The sequence below is a fragment of the Geospiza fortis genome, unplaced genomic scaffold, assembly GCF_000277835.1.
Source record: "Geospiza fortis unplaced genomic scaffold, GeoFor_1.0 scaffold166, whole genome shotgun sequence".
Lineage (NCBI taxonomy): Eukaryota > Metazoa > Chordata > Aves > Passeriformes > Thraupidae > Geospiza > Geospiza fortis.
The window spans coordinates 3752702-3772774 of NW_005054310.1; the positions used below are offsets into that span (position 1 = coordinate 3752702).

Below are 20073 nucleotides of genomic sequence, written 5' to 3' on the forward strand. Positions count from 1 at the left end.
TTGTGCTGATTAGTCCAGCCCTGAGTGGAAGTATTAGTGTCAGTCCCTCGGGCAAACTGGTGATGAAGCTCTAAGAGAATGTTTAAGCTAAATAATAGGAATACATTTGAAATGGTGCTATTCACAGAGTCAGGGCTAATGCCTGCAATGGCAATAGCGTAGAACATAATCTGTGTATTAAATAGATGTGTAAATTGGATTTGGAAATATTCATGGGGGCAAGGGGCTGGGGGAACCTCTTGGGTCTCTGAGTCCAATCCTCTCTTATCACAGGCCCAGTGTCATATAATCCCTCTCATAAACTTGTGTAATCTCTTTGATATGTTTCTCCCAGGTTATAGAGGAGAGCCTTGAACTATCGTTCATCTCTGTTCAAGTGTCTGCTTTGAACAGAGAATGAAATCTGAGTGTCACAGTTGTCTGAGTATCCTAATAACTGTTGCACTGGTGGCTTTTCTCTTTCTTACAATTTGCTTTCTCTGCTCAATTGAGCTGTCACTTCTGCATTCCTGGAGACAAGTTTAAATGGAATTTTATTGTATTAAAAAGTGGAAGTAGGCTACATATAGTTATGTACCTATCTTTCAAAAAACCTTCAACAGGATTCTGGGTAGCTGGTTGACCAATGCAGTTGTTTTGCACCGTGGAGCCAAAAGATAGGTCTGAAAAAGGCATGTGAACTAGTGTTGTCTGGGGTGAAATGCTTGGTTCCTCAGGGTTCAGATAAGCCTGTCTGACAACAGTTGCAATGAATAATTCACAGTCTCTAAATTTAGCTTTGATCTATGTGATTGTGTTGTGAACTTGAAACATACTCACATATACATCAAGCTCAGGAGTTTCAGCAGTCTTACCCTTCCCTCTCTCATAAAAACACCCTTCTGACCCGAAATTCTTTTTCAAGTACTTCTTCTGGTACTCTTTCAGCTGCACCAGAGTGCTAAGGTGCATTGATTTAAGTATCTCAAATATTTATTTAAAAAAAAAAAAATTGAGACTTTTCAGAGGGTCGTGTGAGACCATGGAGGAGCTGCAAGGACACTGTCCTGTCTGGCCTAGGAAAAAAGTAAAGATGAGATACTGTTTCTATTTTATACATTGTCCAGTGATTTAACTATAGAAAGATGTAAATATTTCTCTGAAGAGGAGCTATTCTGACTTTATTAGAAGGTAGATTTTTAAAATTAGGGTCAGTATATATGCTCCCTTCCATTTTCCTGAAATCTAGTTGATGCAGGGGAGGAAGCCTTGATCTCAAAGTCAAACCAGGTTTGAAAGAAAAAATATCTTTCATTAGACCAGTAATTCAGCTGGAAAAATCAGATGACTTTCCAGGCACATGTGCCCTTCAGATACAAATACAAAAGTCACAGAAACTGCACAGGGAGTGTAGGCTGGCATAAAAATCCTGATGAGGTTGCAAGATGAGGAGAAAAGATACATGACAATGTGTGGCTGGACCAGGGGACCATGGAGTGGTATCAGCACTGGAGCAGAAGGAAGATCTCTTACTTTTGGAGAAGGAAAACAGGAGGGTGGTTGTGATTTATGTAAAGGACAAGGGTTTGAAGGTCCAGAAATGTGGAGTGAGGTAGAAAGATAAAGAGATTGAGACTAACAAGCTGAGCAAACTGACTGAGCAAGTGGCCTGGGACAAGCAGCCAGGTAGCATGTGAGGTGAAGCTGAATCTGGGGCCTGGAAGAGCAGAGGCACATCAGCTCTGGAAAGAGAGCTGCGTATGGAAATAAAGAATTATTAGAGGTACAGGACATGGAAATACAAACAAGGTAAGAACAGATTGCTCAGAAGAAGAGAGCAAGGAAGTCTGGGATCCAGCAGCGAACCTGATGAACAGAGCTGGGGCTGAGAAAGGGGGGGAAGGACAGGAAGAGAAAGTACCAGGGCAGGGACACATTGGAGCTGGAAATGCGGAAAGGGTCAAACTCTTGAAATCTGAGAGGGGAAACAAAATCTGTACTTCCTAGAGGATTTTCAAGGTAGAACCAGGGAGCTGGAGACTGCTGAGCTTTGGGACCGTGTGCTCTGTCATGAGTCAGTTAAACTACTCCTGCTGCTGGCTACCCTGCTGGTGCAAATGGCAGAGAGGTTTTCTCTACATGATTGCAACTGTGGCAGTTCCTGTAGGAAACCACAGACTAAAGTTTCTGTGTTCATGATTTGCTTTTATTAAGCCTAGATTGCTCCACAAGCCTGCTCCACTGGAAGCTCATCATTAGGATTGTCTTACCAAGCGACTAAGGGTTAGGCAATGCCACAGTCTGGGCATCCTATTCCTTATGGTTTTGTTTTCCCATAACTAAGTTGCAGTCATGAAGCAAAGGTACTAGTTAGTATTAAATCTGGTTTTTTATTGTGGTGCAGGTATGAAAAACTAACCCAGTGCTACTTGAATAGGGTAAGGAAGGAAAAGCTTTGAGTCAAATGCGACCTATTAATCAGCAGTTTGAGGACTTTGCATACACTTTTGAGTAGCTAGAAAATGGCTCCATCCCTTCAATTTTTAAGAAGTAGTTTAGTAGTTTTCATTCCAGCACTGGCAGTAGAAGTCTTATGTTGTACAGGAAAGACACAGGCCTGGAAAACTAGTAAGTAATTCCAGAATGTTTTGATTAGCTTCAGGATAACAAAAAGAGGTTACATGAGTTAGTGAAAAGGCTTCCCTGGTGAAATCTGGGATGGGCTCTATGCCAAACTTAATGGACGTCAAGCCTCAAAATCTCTTCTGAATTCACCCAAGTGTAATTTTAAATTAGGCCATCAGACTTGTTTTCAGGGAGAGGAAACATAGACATAAATGAGCCTGAGTGCTTAAGTGAGATGGAAATGATACAGATGAAAATGTTTCTGCAATTTTAATGGATGTGAGATTTATGTACTAGGCAAACTACAATATAATAGAATTTTCATTAATTTATATTAAGAATGTCTCTCTTTTCTCCATTTGTCTGTATGGGTGTAAAAGTCTATTAATAATAAATAGTATTATGCTGAAGATTTTTTTCCAGTTTTGACCCAATGAGGCAAATGGTAACTTCTCATGATAAATCAAGTGCAGAAAGAAAGATACTGTCTGTGTAGTATTTCAAGTTGCCAGGTCCCAGAGCCTAATCTTTCCTGTAATGATGTGAACAGCGGGTAGCCTAGAGAAGGGCAACAAAGCAAACAGAGAGGCTAATTTGACACATTATGTAAATTTGGGATTGGCTGAAATGCACACTTCGAAATCTGCATTCTTCTTCCCTTCAGACAATTTTAGCTCATTTTGGAATATGCTCTTTTAGTAATAAGAAACCTCTGAATGTCTTATACCAAGCCAGAATACAAGCTGTGAATTCCTCTTTTTCTCACCTTTGCTTTGACTCAGGGAAGAACATCCATTGCGTTTTTGCAGCTGCTATAAATATTTTGCCTGTTTGATTTATAGCAATGTTTAATGAATGAGTGGCAGTGGTTTGCTTATCAAGCCACATAGCCATGCAGACCTTTTCAGTAAGACAAGGGCAAAGTGAGCCTTGCTGTGCCTTTTTAAAAAATGATTGCTAGAATATAAATGCCAGGTCTAGTTAAAATAATGCACACAGCTAGCTGTTACACCAAAAACATTGCTGCAACAGTCACAGCTCAGAAAAATCACAAGTGAAGCAAGCTTCATAAATTCAAGTGAAAGGAAACGGAAGCTTCTGGAGGCAGTGTAATTGCTGTTCAAGGACTTCTGCTGAGTCTCCAAGAGGCAGTAGCATGCAGTGGAATGTATCTTGTGTGTTGGTGTGACATGTTTTACTTAGCTGTTCCATGGGACAACAAAGTTGATTTTGATTTGCCTTGTGGGAAACAACAGTGGTCATTTAGGAAATTAGTAATCTTCTTGCATGGTAGGCAGTGAGGGAGGGAGTACAAGAGAATGCCCTGGGCAGCAGATAAGTCCTGTCCCCAGGAATCCCACTGCATGAGGTGTGGTCCTGCTACTGAAATTCATGCTCAAGTCTTCTTTCCAGTTACTTGGCAGAGGAGAAGGTTTTCCATGCTGAGCAGGAGAGCATATGTCTAAATCAGTATAGCTTTGTAAATCAGTTTTGAATTATTTAGAAAGATATATATCAATTAAATGCAATTAAAATGCAGAATGATTTGTAACTGTTTTTCTTTATGATCTGCTTTAAAATGTAGATGTGACTAGGATTTGTTGAGTCAGACATGTATCTGGGTCAAACTGGTGTTAGACTGCTGATTTACCTAACAGCTTGGTTAGAGTGACTTACTTTTGTGCCTGGATTTCTAAATATGAAAAGATGCATTAATAACCTTTTTATTTGTGCTCCAGCTGGTAATGAAAATCAACAGTTTTTTTAAACTATAACAAATGAGAAAAGAATGAGCAAGCAAGAGAACATTTGTGTTCTCACTACTACATACAGATAGTCGCCACTCTCAGCTGTAAATACTGCTGCACTATAAATCTGTACATTGGACATTAGCTATAAACTGTTCTTAGTATATCAGTAAAAGTATTGCCATACTTTTTTTTTCATTAAATTATGACTATGGTGTTGAATTGTAACAGCAACAGTTTAACTGCTAAATTGAATGCCAGATGTTGTTAGCAGTAGAGGGTATAAATGAGGTAGAACTCTACTGGGGATTTGAAAAGAGTGTTGAATTGTAACAGCAACAGTTTAACTGCTAAATTGAATGCCAGATGTTGTTAGCAGTAGAGGGTATAAATGAGGTAGAACTCTACTGGGGATTTGAAAAGAGTAGACCTACCTTTTGTAGGATGAAAACAAAAATATTGGCAGGAACTGTTCTGACTGTGGCTTGATGTTGGTTGAGATATTATGGTGGCCAGAGTTTCCCAATTAGGATGCTAAGGTTGGGCTGTTAAATCTTTATATAGACATTAAAAAAAAAAACAACTTTAACTCTGACATTCCACATTATTCCCCAAAAGGAGGGTGCTTTAAAGATTTTTGGATTCATAAAATTGGTCTTAGCGCCTGATACTTTATGTACCATGGTTTTGTTTGTCCTTTGATGGTTTATTTAAAATGCTAAGTCTGTATCAATTCCTTAATCTTTGGAGAGAAATAATGTGAGAGAATATGATTTATGAGTGGTGAAGTAAATTGATAGTATGTTTGCCTTGAGTTTATAGTTTAAATGCCAGTAGTTTGGTTAGTAGGTTTTGATGGTATTTGTTTTCTTACTAAGTATATCCTAGTATTTCTTACTAAGTATATAAGATGCAGTGCACTGAAAATGCATCATGCCATAAAACTTGTGACTTTGCCTTCTTTTTAGTTTTTCATGAAATGATAGTTTTTTTTATAGGCAACTTACAGCTAAGGAAAAATAGCAGCTTTGAGAAAAAGGGTTGTGAAGCAACTGATGGTATGATGGTGAGGTATTTGGGTTTATGTAAAATGCCCATTAATGTTCAAGTTGTACCACACAGAACATTAAACTACATAGAGAGGTAAGTTCATCACAAGAGCTCATTCAGAAATCACGTTATGATTTTAACAGTCTCCTGATAGCCAGATGGAATTAAATAGAGGGAGAAAAATCTATCATGTTGAAATCAGAAATGAGGACAATCTGTCAAATCTAAACAAAAAGAACTCTCTTTAAAGCTGGAAGTGGTATCTAATTCTGTGATTTCATTGCCAAGGTTAGTTGCTACTTTGAGTGAAGCATGCTATGTACTTTACAAATGCAGCTTCTTTTTCTGCATAAGTAACATTCACAGTTGAGTCATATTCTCATTGAATGCCCAAATTTATTGCATTTTTATGGGATTTTTTTTGAGACTTTGGTTTTATATGACTAAGCAGCTATAAAACTAGATTAAAAAATCAGCATTGCAAGTTAGATAGGGCTGATTAGAAACAGTATGTGATTTTGGCTCTGTTCCCTGTTTGACTGGGTCTCATTCAATCCCCCTGCAGAGCTAGGGGGATTTCAGAAACTGACAGTTTGAATTCCTGAAAGAATAAAAAAGGCTTCTGGAAAAAATGACAGGAAAAATTTATGGGAGATTTATAGGAAAAAAATACTTTCCTGAACCTTGAGAGAGACAAAAAAAAAATTAATACCAGCTTATTATGTTTATGATGGGAGTATATAATTTTGGTATAACAACTATTAACTGTTTTAGCCTAAGAAATAGCTCTATGAGTCTTAAAATATATGTGAAGAAAATCTGTAAAATAAAATTTTGTAATGCATATATATGACTAAATTCTTGCAGTCACTGAGAGTGGGTGCATGTAATGCAAACTGAATCAGTTACTTTTTTCAAATAATTTGTTTTATATTCTGAAATATGAAAAGATGAGGCTTAAACTAACAGATGTGAACAGACATCACTGGGAATAATTTTTAAATCTCCAAAGTTTGGACTTTTTTTTATTTATCAAAATGAGTATGGTACTATAAAAAATACTGCTTTCCATTTTTCTGTTGTCCAACAGAAGTTACCCAGTTTTGAGGGTTCTGGTTAAAATGAGTGATCTGGGAAAGCAAAGAACCCATGTGTGGAAACTCCTCTACTCTTGTTTTGGTCAGAAAAAATAAGTTGTTCAGTAATCTCTTACCTTTTGTAATGAAAGTAGGATTTTGGTTATAATAGTGAGCAAGCCATCAGAGTTAGTTTCTTTAGAAAAAAACCGTCACAATCTCTTTTCTTGGATGCTTTATAGTTGTATTTTTAGTCTGTGAGTGTGGTGGGGAGGAATATTGATTTTTAAAAATCATTTTAAGTTCTAGCAACACACATGTATTAAATCTCATAATGTGCCTGTGAAGAAATTTATTTAAAGCAACGTTTTGATTTTAGTTCTTTACAGGCAATTCTGTACCTGCATTAGAGAATATTAAGTGTTGTATTTTCAAGGGCTTATTAAATATTCAGTCATTTTCTTTTTCCATTGTCAAGTATGTCAAGGGCAAACCTTCTGTGTCCTGGAATGTAACTCAAACTAAATGATTCTTAAAAGCTGTTATTATGTGCTCACGATAGAAAATATACATTACACAGTGAGGGGAGGTGAAAGAGGAGGTGTTGAGATCCAACCCCAGAACAAGTTGTATCCAGACAAGATACTTTTTTTTTTTTTTTTTTTTTGGAAATATATTTTTTGGGATATATTTTTTTGGGAAAACACTGAAATATGGTGAGAGATTTTATTCAAAACTTAAATATGAAGCAAGAAGTTAGGATGACTGTGGCTATTAACACTTTGCTGTGCATTAACCTCTTCACTGACTATGACCTGTCCATTTTGGAACACTAAATAATTGCGAGAAATAATTGCCTATTTAAGGGCATGGGATGGACAGAAGAAACTTATTTTAAATATGGATTAGGGTCAGTTGGATTTTATGAATATGTATAATACATCTGAGTGTGAGGGTCAATTTCCAGCACTGCTGTTGCTTTGTTTGGGCTCTGTATAAACTGTTGAGCCTTAGAATGGCTCAGCAAGGCCCTGGCTCCATCCCAGGACAATGACCAGTCCCATGTCTGGGTTTGCTTGGAAAGGAAGAATATGTTTGTGGGTCAGATGTGAGCCACGGCATCCTCTGACCTTGTGCCTTTTCCTGCTGGGGAATCCAGACATGGCCTATGAGCTAAGACTGTTGTCAGGTCATTTGCAGCTGCAATTTTAAGGGACCTTGTTTTTTCTAGGCACTTAAGGAGCTATGTGCAAGGTAAAACATGACTTTGGACTCATTAATCTACAGACTGCTTAATTTGGTGTTCTAGAATTGGTTGTCAATTTTGAGATTGCTTTAAACTCTGAGTTACTCAGTCCCCCATGAAACACTGAATTCAAAGTAAGAATCATAAAGTTTTCTTTATAACTTCTAACAAGTTATCTGCAGGCACCTCACACTCTAGATTTATGTGCTTCATTGAAAATTGAGGTATATATGATTAATCCACTTGCTGTGAATGTTAGTAGAACTTAGCAACAGAGCTTGGCTGGTGATCCTGTCAACTAGACAAGCTGGGAGATGGAATCTCTACTGTCTGAACGTGTGATGCTGACACACAGGAACAAAATTGGGTACACAATGCCTTCAGACTGTGAGCAGAGGGAATCAGCAGCCTCCTGAGAGCTTTAACTGCTTAATGAGGAATGCTCTACATGCTGTGTATTACACACGAACATTTTTGTAACTTTTAACTGCTCTCTTCTGCAGAAATGGACTGAGCTTTTTATTAATTCAGTTTGTGTTAATTTGAATTTCGAACCGTGGCCGCAGAGTGTGCCTACAACCATTCTGTCGTTTAGAAAGATGGTTCCTTCAGGAGAAAAAAAGAAAACCTAGATGAAGAAAGTTAATTTTATCACATCCATTGAAGCAAACAAGAAGCAATTACTTAAAAAAAACCCAACAACCCCTTTTTAAGAAATGAGGAAACGATCATGATTACTTGGATATTATTTGAAAAATTTTCTTCAGCTTTTTTTGAAGACTCTCAAAAAGTGTGTTAGGGCTGCAATCTTTCGTTTAAAAAAGGAGGTGAATAAGATGTTTTGCTCTATACCAAGGCTGAATTTGTCTTGCAACTAGTCAAAACCAAAGTTTTCAGAACTTCTCACAGTGAAAGGCTGCTAATGATTCAAACAGAAAATTGTCTCTTGCTGTAACCTTTCTGAAATAATGATCAGGCTAACGCCTTTTAGATTTTTGTGCTTCATAAAAGAAAAAAGGAAAAAAAACCCAGAAAGTTGTGTGTGCTACCCTGGCTATTATAGAGTGAGGAACTATTGCAAGACTGAGGTATAGAACTTGGTTGGGCACATCCACCAGAGAATCTGTCAGTTCAAATCTGTACTGGCTTTTTCTGAAATGTGGTGCTTGCCCACATGACAAAAATGGATGTATTTTTAGAGGCTAATTACTTTAGAGAAGCTGGAATTAGGATGAAGGAGAAGGAAAGCATCAAATGGGGATAGCACATGACTTCATTTAGTTTCTATCATTGCAGCTGTGTACAAAAAGTTTTTCAACACATTGCCTGATAGGCAACATAATACTAACAAAGCATCTTTGTTAATATAAGATTAATCCCTAAGCATTTTTTGTTTGACTGATAAAATGTTCCTGCTTGCATTGGTCCTTGCATTTGCTTCTTGCATGTTCTCTGAACCCTCTAATTATTGCAGTAACAGTGTAGGTTTCTTGTGTATGAGGCTTCATCTTGCTAGGTGCTATGCAAGCTCTGTCCTGATCCAAGGAACTGGCAGTTTAAAACCAAATGCAATGAGAGATAAAAGGAATGTGTGTCTTTGCTCAAAATCAGTGATGGCATGCATATGCATGGAAAAATGTGTACAACTTATTGTTTTACATTCCTATGAATGCTTATTGCAGGCTTACCAAGAAATCTTCCACCAGATTGATGGTGTTTTCTTGTCTTTGTTCTAACCTCTGGAACAGGACTGTCTTTAGGATAGATTTTGGGCATGACTGAATGTCTTTTTCCTTTAGGGATAATAAAACACTGAATATAGGTGCACAGCTAAAAATTTCAATCTGCCTTGCCAAGTGCAATGTCAATGCAGTGTCAATGTTAAGCAAAACAGTAATAAATAGCTTGTCAGGCAGTTCTACCTGTAGTTACTCTCATGGTATTTGGCATTTTTTAGAAGGTTTCTGAACCTGAATGGACTCTGAAATACAGTCCAGAAAACAGTGGTAATTATTTACATACTGTTTGCTGCACTGCACTGTTGAATGCACAGTTAATTCTAGTCATATCTGAGTTGTTGGTAAATTCAGTTGTTGGTAAATTTTACTTTGGTTAGGCTGAATGTAGTTTTCTTTTATTTTCAGACAAAAAAAATTTCACAGTTGTCTGAAATCACCAGTGTTGCTGTTGAAGAGGTTGCCCAATATCCTATCTGTCAAAAGTTCCCTCACAAATTACAAACTACAGTGCTGACTTAGCTTCAGTGACTCAGCCTCCTAAGATTTGCTTTTTCCATGCTTGACTGTGTAGAAGGATTCTGGAGGATGGTCATTCTTAGCCCACCAGTGGTTTAGAGTCTGGCACATTCTCTATCTCTCTTGTGACAAAGTTTTGCAAAAATCTGCTGAGATTAATTCACTTAGGGTTTATAAATCTGGTTGTATGTGCTGACTCTCACAAGTTGTCTCACACAAGACTGAGGCTTTTTTGTGTATGTTGGTGTCAGGTGCTGTGAGCTATGAGCACGCAGCAAATTTGTAGTTAAGGCAAAGGCAGAAAAGCCTGTTCAGTGAAAATCAGACCGTGTAAGATTGTTCGCTTAGCATGTGGCTAGAAGTCCAGACTGGATGATAAGTGTTCAGTTCAGTCTCTGAGTCAGTACTTTTTGAAAGGTAACAGATTTAGAGTGTTTGCAATTGTAGGGCATGGTGTAATAACTTTTGTTTCCTTGACTGGGGAAAGGAAGCCATAAATAACCTGCAAATATCTGATATAGGTAGTTATATGGGATTTTTCATAGATCCATCTCATGAATCTGAATGTAATAAATTTGCCAGACCTGCACTGCAAATTTAAGCTTGTTTCCAGAATAAAAGGAATTCTCTTTACAGGTTGTGGCGACAATATTTTATTGTCTAACAAGTGTTCTGTGTTAGAAAAATACCAGCATTCAGTATTGTGCAAGCCTAAATGAGTTCCTGTGGCACATTGCACTAAATATGAATGCTAATACTAAATTCAGTCATTTATATCCGAAGTACACAAAATCAGTTTTGCCACAATGCTGTATCTTGAATTTCAGCTGCTTATGGCTGTTATATTTTGTCTGCCTTGCAACTAGATTTTTCCAATGACATTCAAGATTTCAGTGTGGTAACTAGATACTAGATATTTTTAACCTGTTTTGGCATCTTTTTGCCTCCCTGGGCCCCTAACACTTTCAAAAATCTTCATGTCTCCAGAAGGCTTTTTTCCTCAGAATAATATTGGCTATAAAATGTTTATTAAGATGCAAATTCTAAATAAAAACTGTTGTTATTTATATACCACACCCCTGCTGCTGAATGCTAGCTAAATTGGTTGTAATGTCATTGAAAAGAAGTTGACTATTGTAGCAAAGGAACAGCTCACCTCAAAGCACCTTTTCATTTGGTGTATATTCCTCAGTGTAAGAAAGTCTATCTCCTGCTCTAGCTGTTTGGCTCAGTGTTAATTTTTGAGATCCTGTCCTGGATGTTCTCTGTTATTCAATGCTTGACTGTGATGGCTGAGTTGAAGATCAGGCAGTCTGTGCTTTTTAAGTCCTAAATAATCTTTTGTGATGGCTGTTTCCTGGTTATTTACCTGTATTTTCATATGCCTCTACTAGAACTGAATTTGTATTTCCCTTTTTGCTTGGATTGCCCTGAATTTGTAACCTGGTTAGCAGGATTGTGGATCCTAAGAATGTGACAAAGCTCTGCCATCACAGTTTGTGAGGTTCTGCAAGGGTTACTTTTAGTGCTGCCTGAAAGAATCAGTGATGGATGACTACAAACATAATAGGCTATGCAACCAACTGTGCCTGTAACACAGAAGGCATTTTCTATCAGTAAATGTCCTGTATTTGTAAATCATTGAAAATCTAAAGGAAACCCAGACTTTGGATCTGCTCCTAGATCCCTGTGAGGTGCTCTTCAAGACAGGTGTGAGTTCTGAACCATAATCTCAAGACTGTTAGGGTCGGCCCTCATGTTCCACTGTGTGAGAGCTGGCATGTGTAAGTACTGCTGTGGTTGGTGTCTATGTGTATTGCTTGAAAGGAACCATGACAACTGAATCAAATTCAGGCAGTTTAGTACAGATTAAAGAATTCCTTGTCACTTTCCTAATGAGTTGCATTTTGTCATGATTGACAAAATCCATTGTCAAGACTTTTCCTGCTCCTGGACTCCTGACCTGCATGTGAGAGCTGTCTGCTGCTCTTCTCTGGCCTAGATGGAAATTTTATGTGTATGAATTTGTCAGCCATTTGGGGAACAATGAGTAAAAGTTTTGCTATAAACGCAGACATCATTTGTATTAATGTGAAGACCTGTGTGGTTCTGATGTCTCTTTTATCTCTTTGTGTTTCAGTTCATCGCTTTTGCCTCTTTATTCTTCATCTTAGTTTCAATCACAACCTTCTGCCTGGAAACACACGAGGCTTTCAACACTATTATAAACAAAACTGAGCAGGTCATCAACGGGACAGAAGCTGTGTTACAGTATGAGATTGAGACAGATCCTGCACTGACGTACGTGGAAGGAGTCTGCGTGGTATGGTTTACATTTGAATTTTTAGTACGTGTTATTTTTTCTCCCAACAAACTTGAATTCGTCAAAAACCTCTTGAATATCATTGACTTTGTGGCCATCCTTCCCTTTTACCTAGAAGTGGGCCTGAGTGGGCTCTCCTCCAAAGCTGCTAAGGACGTGCTTGGTTTCCTCAGGGTGGTAAGATTTGTCAGGATCCTCCGGATTTTCAAGCTCACCCGGCACTTTGTGGGCCTCAGGGTGCTGGGCCACACTCTGCGAGCCAGCACCAATGAATTTCTGCTGCTGATAATATTCCTGGCACTTGGTGTTTTGATATTTGCCACTATGATCTACTACGCGGAGCGGGTGGGAGCCCAGCCTAATGACCCGTCAGCGAGTGAACACACACAGTTCAAAAACATCCCCATCGGCTTCTGGTGGGCTGTAGTCACCATGACCACCCTGGGATATGGGGATATGTATCCACGGACTTGGTCAGGCATGCTGGTGGGAGCCCTGTGTGCCCTGGCGGGAGTGCTCACCATAGCCATGCCCGTGCCTGTGATAGTTAACAATTTTGGGATGTACTACTCCCTGGCCATGGCAAAGCAGAAACTGCCAAGGAAGCGAAAGAAGCACATCCCTCCTGCTCCTCAAGCCAGCTCACCCACCTTCTGCAAGACAGACTTGAACATGGCCTGCAATAGCACGCAGGGTGACATCTGCCTGGGCAAGGACAACCAGCTGATGGAACACAACAGATCATCAGGTAGGACCCCACTGGAAATGCATGTCCTCTGAAAACACTTTATAGACCAGTATGTTTGGTAGGGGTCAGAAAGCAGCCAGTCTTTCTGCCAGGAGAAGATGTAGCTCCCACCCTTCTCCCCTCCAACATTTGCGTGTGTCAGTCTCATAGAGGACAAAAATAGGTATAGTGATGTTCCCAAACCTCTATGTAGCTGGTCTATACAGTTTTGCTTGCTCTGTTGAGAATGCTTTCCTGCTGTTGATATCAACCTTTTCTTTTGCCTGTTGTTTGTTGCGTTGTATGGATGTTTCTTGTTTTTCTGCATGACTGTGACTATTTGAGCAGCCACCGTGTCCCACCCTGTTGGACTCCATGGTGTTTTGCCTCAGTGTCTGTCTCTTGTGTCGGCTTTGCCTGTGCCACATCGTGGCCTGTTAAGCAAGATCCTACAAAGAAGCAGTCATTTAAAAGGAGCAGGTGCTTTACATCCAAAGCCCAGCACTCAAAGGAAATAGGAAGAAATTTTCTTTCTAGTTTTCCTTCCATTTGGCATTCTGCTTCCCTGGCTAAAAGAATCTCCTTCATCTGTGTTAGATGAGATATTGCATGATATTTACTATTCATTAAATTATACTAGCATAGCTGATGTAAATCTTGTCAAGAAAAAAGAAAATGACAGCCCTTAGCACCATCATCACTATTACAGTTGATTTTTGTGATTTCTATTACCTTATGTGTTAGAGTTCCAAATGATGAATAAGGAGCATTTTTGCTTTACTCAGTGAAATTGCCTGTCAAATGACAGCCTCAGTCCCTCCAAGCCACTGCTCCATGTTCCAAATATATTGCAATTAAAAAGTAAATTTTACCTCTCTGTATAATTAAACAGTTTAGCAGCAAGAATATTTTTTTTTGTTTCTTAAGTGTATTTATTCTTAAGCCAAATACAGTCTGTTTAAAAGCTCGCATACCAGTCATGAGGCTCTAGCTGTAAAGCTGCTAAAGCATAATAAGAGCAAAACCATTCATGACTGGTGTAATTCAGTAATTGAAATATAGATTTTAAAAAGAAGAGTCTGGAAAATCCGTCTCTGAACAATATCCTTCTTCGGTCTGTTGCTCTGTTACTTAAGAGCGTTTCTGTTCAAAGAAGCTCAGTTTCACTCTCTGAGTTACTGTTCACAAATTAACACAGTTTTTTTGAACATCCTAAATGTATTTAAAAGGATGGAAACACTTGAAAAGACTCAGACTGACAGTAAAATATGGTTAGTTTTTCAGTGCTTTGACTGATACCCTTTGAGGTAGCATCTTTAAATTGTGAATGATAACAGCTTTTTCATGCCATCAGGTCCTACCGAAGGTATTCTGAATGGAGACGGCTCAGTGTGATCACTGTGTCTCTCATTAAGAGACACTTTTTTTTTTGTGTCTACAGCTTTATTTACAAGGGGTTATAATCCTTGAAGTTAGAGAGAAAGCAGACATGCAAGAAGGAGCCATTTTAAAGTGTTATCTTCCTTTTCAGTAGTGCCACCACTCACATCACTCACTGTAGCTTTATTTCTGGTAAAGAATGTTATTAGAGTCACTATGAATTATGTGCAAAACTTCAAGGCTGAATTCTGCCCTTTGCATTCCCAGTTCAGAAAAAAAACATGTGCAGGTTTACATGCAAAGGTAAAGCTGAAGTTATGTGCTGTACTGAGAAGATATTTTTTTCCTGAAGTGTGGACTGAATTTGAAACGGTAGATAATTTTAAAAGAGAGTCCTTTGGGAGTGACAAATCAGGAGAGGTACAAGTTTTGCCGTTTGACAAAATAAAGTACAGAGACCAAGACAGCATTTAATGTTGGGTACTTACGATGACAAGCAGTGCAAGTGTAATAAATATGGAAATGAAAGCTAAGTGTGTTAATAAACAGTGTTTAGTGCCAAATATTGAAAATATAGTCCTTCTGGGTGAGGGCTTGTCTTTAAACCATATATTCTAAACAAAAATGCCTAACATGACCTCTTGTTTGGCAAAAATGATAGCCAAAATAGTAAATAAGTGTTTGAAATATCCAAGGCTGACTGTATTCTGACAAGTTACAGTCCAGAGTAGGTGAATAACTGAGCCTTGGTTTGATTATTTCTTAGTTCATGTTAGTTTAATCTAATTTTATTCAAATTTTAGAAGAAGAACAGGAAAGTCAAAAGATCATTTATTCTTGAACAAAATGTGTATCTTTTGCCATTTTTGTACTGATTAATGATGAACTGCAATCTTGTTTTCTTCTAATGATTTACTTTATATCTACTTTTTGAGTGATGGGAATATCTGGCATTCAGCGTAAGCTCTTTGTGATGTCTCATTTCCTCATTCATTATTGTCTGTAAATGGGCATGGTGCTTTAACCAGTGTTATCAGGTGAAGACAGTGCAGGAAGTGAGCAGCCACTCTCACCTGGTGAAAGGCTCCCTCCCATCAGACGTTCTAGTACAAGAGACAAAAACAGAAGAGGGGGAACATGTTTCCTACTGACAACAGGTGATTACACGTGTGCTACTGATGGAGGGATCAGGAAAGGTATGGACTTCTTTCATTAGATCATAAAAGGTTACTCAGCAATGTGCTTGTGAAAAACAATCTTAGAGTAAATGATGTGCACAATGCTCTAAGAGGAAAGACTGTACTCACAATGTACCTTTTTTTCTTTACTCCTAGTCATTCTTTTCCTTTTAGAAACGCTCATCCCCTTTAGTCTTCAAAAAATGTGCTTGATGTTGGACCCTCATTTCACTCGTGTCTTCATTTGCCCGTAATCTCTAGTGGAAAAGCCTGCAATTCAGACCTTGCTCATTCAACCACTCATAACTCAATATAACTCGTCATTCTAAAAGACAAATTAATCATATTATAACTGTAGTCTGCTCTTTATAAAATTTACAGCTGAATACACTTTAAAGGTTGACATGTCAAAAGTAAGCAACATTTCTGAATACAAAAACACATATCCTGAGATGCTAGTTAGATTTCTTTCAAACAAAATTTTGAGCTGATAATGCCAGAAAGTATTTTTTTCCCTTGGAATACCAACCAGTGATACTAAAATACTCCTGTCTACCCCAGCCATAATTCAGCTATGTAGTAAAACAATGCTTAACATTTCAAGGTGTTAAAAATGCCTTTCTAGTTATTTAGCCTCTTCTAATCTGATTACTTCCTGCTCAGTAGGATGAGAGTGCCCAGGTGGACTTTGCAAAACTTGTTTTGTGCTTGTATCTCCCGTGTGACTGATTGTTTCTAACCCAGCGGGCCACATCTGGCTGTGGTTGCAAACCCAACATCAGGACAGAGCCCTGAGATCAGCATGCCAGTGGGAATCTTCCCACTCCCTTAGATAGGAACTGCTTTTTTTTCTTGGCAAATCATATTCCTCTGACCTTGGATCATTCAGGCAGATTTTGCATTCCTGTGTGCTGAGGTGTAGTTGTTCACCTCAGAGTTCATCTGAAGCAGCCGTGTGGGATTGGACAAACATTTTTGCCCGAGATTTTTCTGGCTTTTTTTTATTTTTCCCAAACTTGCTTGGTGTATTGCAAACATAGCTGTCCCAGCCAGCCATATATCTAAAGGAATTCTCTTGAGTTGTTCTGCCAATGCTCTTTTTGCACTTCAAAACATAAGCTCAATAGTCTAAACCTGTGAAGGCAGATATGCAACCAGTTCCACGTGTATGGCATTTGCAGAGTGTGACTCAATGCTCGGGCATTGTACGTACTCCTGTATATAATGTTTAGCTTAAATGAAAAATCATTGCAAGCATGTTTTTGCAGGAATTTACTACATTTTTCACTGAGCGTATATTTCACTGTCTTCTCAACAACTAGGATTATTTAAAATATCTCTAATGCTAAGAGTCTTTGAGGAGGTCAAGAACACCTGGAAAAGGTAGAGTACCATGGCATCTTGCATGATCAGCTTTTTGACTTCACTCAGCAAATTATGGTGGTAACCATGACTAGAGCAGATGAGAAATAATAAAAGAAGTAACCCATCAGCTACTAAAGACAAATTTATATAACAGTAAAACCTATTTTATCCTGGAACATTTTGATTTGTAAATCTAGATTTAAAATACTTTTTTTTTGGTCATTTTTGTAGGTTTTGTAGTTTTTACTAGAAAACTGGGGCTTGAGTTCAGAATGGGTCGTTTTTTGATGAGAAATGTGCTCTTTGCCTGGCTCTGATGATAATCTTAGTTGAGGCTGAAATGTTTTAGTCATTGGTTTGGAGTGTATTTTGTACAGAGTGGGGAAGTTAGCCCATAAGCAGAAGATATCTTCAAATAATATACAAATGGGTTTGAATGCTTGAATGTCATTCACACATCAAGTCTACTACTTTCACATTTTATTTTTACCCTTTTCTTCTTTCCTTCTTTTGGTACATTCTTCTTGTTTGGTTTGTTCCTTGGTTGATTCTTGGTTGTTCATTTATAATTTATTCTGAGCTTTTTACATCTTCATCTCCAAGATGATACTGATTGAGACCCGATCCACTAAAATACCTGAAAAGTACTGATTTTGGATCAAGCATCTCTCGCTATTCATCTTGTGTATCTGGTTTTCATTTTTTAGGAGTTTCTACTTTACTTATAATTGTTACCATCTTCCTCTCTCAGTTCTTTCCTTTTATCATTAGAAGAGTAGCAAGAAAATAACCTTTAAAACTACTTTCCTAGTTTTTATGTGAAAAAGCTACCTGATTATTTTGATTTTTTAATAAGCTTTATGTTTACAGGGAGTTTAAATATATACACTAGCATTGTGCTTCTCTTTAATTCCCTTTTCAAACATAATTCTTTCTAGTCTGTGTAAATACTGATAGAAACTCAGAAACTGGAGGCTGTTTCAGAAATGTATCAGAATTCTGTGTAGTATCACAGTCTAGCCTGCCCTTGCCATCTGGAGGGAACATTGCACAATGTTTTAGCAGACATGAGGTTATACATTTGCTTTAAGTATAGTTTTACAGTATGCAGATTTCAGGGTAAGAAATATGTTAATTGTCTTAAGGGGAGATTTTTGCTAAATATGCCATTAACTGTCTGTTACCTAGAGACCTGGAATTTGAATCAGTAACTGTTTCAATCAGAAAGGAAAAAAAAGTTTGCTGACAGTCCATGTGGTGTTTAGCTTTACTGTCATTGGTATTTTAAGGTTTCTGGGGAAAAAAGTCTCATTATTCCACTATAAGCAATTTAGACCTGAATATTTTAACCTGACAAATGCTTAAATGCATACTTGTCTTCAAGGAAATACGTAGTACCACTGAAATCAGTGAGACTTTTCATGCTTGCACTGAGGCATGTACCCATGTACTTCAGGAGCAAGGTCCTGCCTGGCTCGACCTTTGTTGTATTTCGTTGCTGATATCTTCAGGCTGACGAGCAGATCTGTTTCCTAACAAATGGGGTTACTCAGCAGCTGCTGAAAATACTTGAATATGAAGATAGTGATGCAGTGAAAGCAATGCTTTTTTGTTGGTTTACAGCATAGCCTTTATGAAGTGCAAACAATCCACAGTAGCAAAAAGGAGGTAGCTAGAGCTCACAGTGTATGTGAACAGAAATATCTGCAAGTGCAATGTTCCCTTCAAATTGTGAAGCATTATGCGGTTGCCTCATTTAATGATTAATAGTTTACTACTTGCTTATATGAATTAATACCGTTGATTTTGTTCAAATTATCTGGAAAAGAAGCACAAATTCAGTGTTTTAAGCTTGCCATTCAGGAGGCATTTACAAATATGTCAAGCTCTGCTGTCTTATTAGACTTCAAAATTAGAAGCAAAGCCTAAGAGTTAATATTTTTGAAGATGAAGCTTCTTATATTATCACTCAGTCCTCTGCAAAACTGATTTACACATACTGTATAAAAATTATCTGGTTTCTGGCTTATTTATTTTAAAGAAAATATTGTACTATATTAGGAATTGAATGTAGCAGAGATTATGTAATTCTGACAGTTTCTGTAGTCTGTCATAATGGGGTTTTGATTATGCTTAGCTGGATAGCTCAGTCACCCTGGTGGGATCCCTTATCTTGCTCTCTCTGCAACCCTGCTGAAGCCCACAGTGTGATACTAAGTGCAAGATGGGATTTGGAAGAGCAGGTCAGACCTCTGGTGTGGTGGTCTGTTTAATTTTTTTGGGAAAAAGTGGATGCATTAATTTGTAAATAATTTTATTTATTAGTATCTTCTGGTAGTAATGTGTCTCAGCACTGAGTTCTTTTGCAGGCAGATTCCCTCTGAGTCCCTGATAGCTCCTTGGATTACATTACATTGTACTGTTTGTCTTTGTCTATTTTTTGGCTGAATTCAACTGATGTCTGTGCATTTTCTCATACAAGGCTATGAAAAATCCCGAAGCCTAAACAACATAGCTGGCTTGACAGGCAATGCTCTGCGACTGTCTCCAGTAACATCACCCTACAGCTCACCTTGTCCTCTAAGGCGCTCTCGGTCTCCCATCCCTTCCATCTTGTAAACCAGATGGCGTCAATCGGCTACATAGCATTAAATCAAATACTGTTTACCACATATTGGAAACAAATGTAGCATTAAGCACAGGCTCCACAAATATGGTCTAACTCCTGTATGATACAACTGTCAGTAGTAAGAAAAGCCACTTGGGTACCTGAAGATTTTTGTCTTGGCTTTTAAAGATTACTTCAGGTAGCATTTCTCCTTTTATCTGCTATATTGTCCTACTTTCCTGTGGCAATAAAAGGACAGTTAGTGGATGCTGTTGTCCATATATTCAATAAATAAGCATATTTTCAGGGAGATTTACTTAAAATAACGTGCTTCCAAGTAATAATCAGTCACTCCATTGAACCTCCATTTCTTGTGACTCTAATCCATTCTGAGGATGTCTGCTCTGAAGGGTCTGCTCATTGCATGGACCATCCTGTCTCCATCACCTGACAAGCAGTGTTGCGGATCGGGGAGACCACAGAGGGCTCTGGATGTGTGTTCTCACATTGTTA

At 38.1% G+C, this 20073-nt stretch overlaps 1 protein-coding gene across 1 annotated transcript in view; it reads left to right on the top strand.

Moving 5' to 3' along the window:
- Positions 1–20073, top strand: part of KCNC2 (potassium voltage-gated channel subfamily C member 2) — a 101783-nt gene that overhangs the window by 79296 nt on the left and 2414 nt on the right. Inside the window, exons 2-3 of the mRNA XM_031055608.1 lie at positions 12120–13050; positions 15438–15605. Of these exons, the coding sequence (XP_030911468.1) occupies positions 12120–13050; positions 15438–15605 (1099 nt within the window). The remainder of the gene's footprint in view (positions 1–12119; positions 13051–15437; positions 15606–20073) is intronic.